This window comes from Alexandromys fortis, unplaced genomic scaffold (assembly GCF_014885135.2).
Source record: "Alexandromys fortis isolate MF-2015 unplaced genomic scaffold, M_Fortis_MF-2015_v1.1 scaffold_5, whole genome shotgun sequence".
NCBI classification, from domain to species: Eukaryota; Metazoa; Chordata; class Mammalia; order Rodentia; family Cricetidae; genus Alexandromys; species Alexandromys fortis.
The window spans coordinates 4,783,539-4,788,010 of NW_026067924.1; the positions used below are offsets into that span (position 1 = coordinate 4,783,539).

General features: G+C 47.8%; 1 protein-coding gene across 12 annotated transcripts in view; it reads right to left on the reverse strand.

Moving 5' to 3' along the window:
- Positions 1-308: 308 nt before the first annotated feature.
- The window catches only part of Rreb1 (ras responsive element binding protein 1), a 184,195-nt gene continuing 180,031 nt past the window's right edge, over positions 309-4,472 (reverse strand). For all 12 annotated transcript variants that reach the window (XM_050142720.1, XM_050142722.1, XM_050142712.1 and 9 more), the window contains one exon: positions 309-3,605. In XM_050142720.1, coding sequence (XP_049998677.1) covers positions 3,127-3,605 — 479 coding nt within the window. In that variant the 3' untranslated portion in view covers positions 309-3,126. The remainder of the gene's footprint in view (positions 3,606-4,472) is intronic.

Here is a 4,472-nt window from a genome sequence, read left to right on the forward strand (position 1 = left end):
TGGCAGGATTAGCTGTCCAGGGAGTTCCAGGGATCTGTCTTTGCATGCCCCCCCCCCCCCCCCCCCCCTCTGTGCTGGCAGCGGGACCTGGGGATCTGAACCCAGGTCCTCAACTTTTTTGTGTCAGGCACTTTCCTAACTGGGTCATCTACAGGCCCAACTGACTTTTAAAGATGTTGCCTGGGTACCCAGGCTTCTTGGGGGGCATCAACCCTTGAGAGCTCCATGGGGCTGGCCACTTAGACCAGCCCTGAGTGGGCTGCAGGTTTAGAGACAGGATTGGAGGAACTCACAGATTGGTCATGTGCCACTTTTTAAATATAACATTTATTGCTTAGATGGTTTGATACAGAACAGCTTTCTTTTCATTCTGAATCTGGAAGTTCTATACAACTGAGTACAAAGAGAAACAAAAAGTACCAAAACCAAACTTGTGATTCTGTTCATGTGGCATAAACCAGTTTTGTACATAACATGTAGCAGCAGTTTTTAAGTTCCCTTTAGAAAAATATGAATTCTACAGTTATTATTGTTTCCTGTTAATGCATGGGCTGAAATCATCAGGATCAACTTCTCGAGGAAAGAGAGGAGAAGAAAGAGACGCACGGAGGATGATCTGTCTGAAATCGGCATCCGAGGAGCTGCTTGGGATACAGCCCCATGGGACCTTTTTGTCTTGTTTTCACAGCCAGGTATCTTATGTAGTGATTGAATCTCAGCATTGTGTCCATTAAAGAGAAAAACAAAAACAAAAACAAAACAATAACAACAAAACCAAGAAAAAATTTGCACCTCAAATTTTTTTCAGACGATCCATATATATATATACATATATAATATATATATATTTGTAAAAGCCCTGAGGAGAAAGAGAATCAAACAAAATGTATAGAAACAAATTAGCTGGACATGCAAACTAAACTATGATTCACCCAGCGTTTAAACAAATCACAAATTTCACAGTTTAATATGGGGGGAGGAAGGCGGGCAGGGCAACAGACAAATAATACATCTCTCAATCTCACTAATAAAATGTGGCAAGACCTTATTGACTATGAAGGAATAGATCAGACTAAATAAAGCTTTAAATCAATAGTGATTATTGCGAGCTGCAGCCCCGGCTATGGCTGCTGCTGGGAGCCAATCCCTGCTACATCTTACCGCAGCGTAGAGTTCAGTCACGGCTTCTCCCCACAATACGATGAGTTTAGTGTGGAGAGTTGCAAAGAGAAACAAAACACAAGAAACCCCAAATAACAACAATGAAACTAACAATCGTAATTATAATAAAAAACAACTAAGGGATGCAGGAGCTGGCTTTAACTTAAAAGGCCATGGGGCCATTGGTTCTGATTTCTCTCTCTACAGTAAATAAAATCTCAATTTTAAACTGGTTCATACATCCCCAATACAGTTAAAAATCATATATATCTCAACATTTTTCTTTCATATGCAAATATATCGCTTTTCATTATCTCTAGAATATCTATCTTCCATTGAAGTCAGGGTGGTTGGATTTTAGCCACTAGAGACTGGTGGACAGAAGGGTACGCATGTCTCAGGGACAGAGGAACAGGGGGAGCCACAGGGCGAGGGGAAGAAGAGGAGCAGAGGCAGACCTCCCGGAGAGAAGTCTTGAGGCTCTGCAGGCAAGGGGCAAGGCCAGGGGCTCTAGTAGCAGTGTGGCTCAGGCATCCTCGGGTCTCAGCTACAGGACAGGGTGCTGAACAGAGTTCAGCTACAGTAGGAGCGGTCTCTTTTTGCTGATGAGGGAAGGAAGTCTACTGCCTACGGAGAACACTCAGGAACAAAGGGAACCCTGCCTTGGTGCACCGGGGGATCGGCCAATCAGGAAGCGCTGCTCTCTTCCAGCAGCGGCCCCACACTGCAGGAAGGTGCAGGAAGACAGCCCTCTAGGCTAAACCTTGCACGCGCGTGCGCAGTTCAGATCATCACCAGCAGTAGTATCTCATTGCTTTTCAAACAACAGTAGCACAGCAGGGGGAAGGCTTGGACGCGGCTCAGCAGGAAGACTGGGAGGCCTTGCCGGCTGTCTCTGAGGTGCCCCAGGCATGGCCTGGCGTCTGGGATGCCCGTTTCCCACCACACATGCATCCTGGTCCTCTCTGAGCCACGCCTCAGCCATGCTTGGAAGCCCACTCCTGGCCCCTGCTGGCTTCTACAGCCACTGAAGTAAGGCTTGTCTGCGTACAGTAGAAGAACCATCACTGGTGCGCCAACAAAGCTTCAGGCACACATCGTGCGGGGACCAGGCGGCAGTGCAGGTCTCCCAGGACAAATATTGCCCATTTGTTTCTGCTGAATGCAGAGCCCAGCAAACTGATGAACTAATAATAATAATAATAATATAATATTAATAACATATACCAAATGGGGAGAAGGGAAAAATCAATGACATCCAGGTATGTCCTCCATAGGTCACGCTGCTGAGGAGGCCATTCTTCTCTGTAAATTAAGAATTTGAACAGTAACCATTTCTAACACGGAGAGAGTGGAGACACATGAGGTTGAAGCTAGACTCTTTCCTGGCTTTGGCTCACGCCACACTGGAACTCTGCACCAACCACATCCACTCACAAAGACCAGCTCAGGGCTCCTCCACCAGGTGACCCAGAGACAAAAGGTCTAGCTTAGAAATCAGCCTCGCACCCTCTTCCCTCTGGTCATGTCCATGAAATTCACATCATTTTCTTCCAGTTATTGGCTTTCTTCTTCTGTTTCCAGCTCACAGAACAAACAGTACTATCTATCACAGGTTCACAGAAACAAGCTCAAACACACCAACACAGAAGGTAATGTTAATGCTTAAATGAAGAGATACTCCCAACAATTCATTAAAATACGTTTTGTTAAAAGGCCATGGGGGGGGCGTCATACCCACAACGACATGGGAGAACCCATAAGTAGTTAAGGCACTGGAGCCGGCCGTACTGAGGCCGGGAGCATGCGCACTGGGTAAGGCTATGGCACAAGCTGGTTGGCCGCACTGCCTGTCTCTTTCCTCTCTCTCCAGACAGCTGAAGGACACCGAGAAAACCTTGTGAAATCTATATTCGGGAGGCTCTGCTAGCTTTATCTGTGTGCGGATGGGGACAGGACAAGCTGTCATTCCATCCCCAGGAGCTGTGAGGCACCTTCAGTGGCTGCCAGGATTGGGGCAGGCCTCTTGGCACACAGCTCCAGTAAGTCTTGCACAAGGGCTGCTGGGCTCTCAGAGTCTGTTTCACCTGGAGACGCCTGCTCCTCGGGTGTGCTGTGGCTGGACTCAGCTGCCTGTTCTACTGAAGTCTTTTCCTCCTGGCTACAATCCTTCCCCGAATTGGCCGGGTTCTCTTTCCGGCTCCTGGTGATGGCCACATGGTTGCTGGTACCGGGAGCTGAGTCGGCCTCATTCTCGGAGACAGGGTTGTTAGCACTGTGGGTAGACTCATCCTCACTGTCCTCCTCAGCCCGCTCATCCTTGTCGCTGTCCTTCCCGTGGTGCTTGCTGTGCCTGGCTTTCTGGTGGATCCGCTGGTGTCGGACTAGGCTGTGCTTTAAGGTGAAGGTTCGCTCACAGGTCTGACACTTGTATGGCCTTTCTCCTGAGCAACGAGAGAAGGAAAACGAGATGTCCATTAACAGAAAAGCCACTGGTTCCCAGCCCCTTGCTCTACTTGAATGCAGCAGCAACCAGAACTAAATAAATAAACCTTGCTGCTTAGGGAGAGCCATCTTTTTCTAAAATAATTTATTTAACTTTCTGTTTTGTTTTCGTTTTTTTGAGACATGGTTTCTCTATAGCTCTGAAGCCTGTCCTGATCTGGCCTTGAACTCAGAGATTTGCCTCTGCATGCGCCACCACTACCCAGCCTAACTTTATTTTATGTGCATAAAGGTATAAAATCCCCTGAAACTGGAGTTGTAGACAGCTGTGAGTGGCCACGTGGGTGCTGGGAACTGAACCCAGGTCCTCTGGAAGAATAGCCAGTGATCTTAACCGCTAAACCATCTCACCAGCCCTAGGGAGAGCCTTCTTATTTGCCACAACTGGCAAGACTAAGAGTCACATTCTTTCTCCTGTTCCTTTCAACCAAGTCTTTTACATACTGATCTTAAAAGAATCCCAGAAGCAAGGAATCCTTGTAGGAGGACTGAATGGTTCTTGTCCAGGCACTGCATGGCCAGCAACAATTCCCTCAAATCCCTCAATCACGGCACAAGGAAGTGTAGTTGGGCTTTTCCCAAATAGCTTACACACCAAGTTGCCACAGTTGAGAACATCTCTGGCCAGAACAAAGTCCCATGTAGGGCCCAGCTGGCTGGGCCAAGGCTACTGTGTGGGGGGGTGGGGGGGCATGGAATGAGATATGGACAATGGGTTGGGGTGCTCTCTTTGGGGGGATGACAGCTGAGGAAGGATGCTTCTATCTTTCAGCTTCATGGTTCTATCCAGGTCTCTCTCCTCTCCC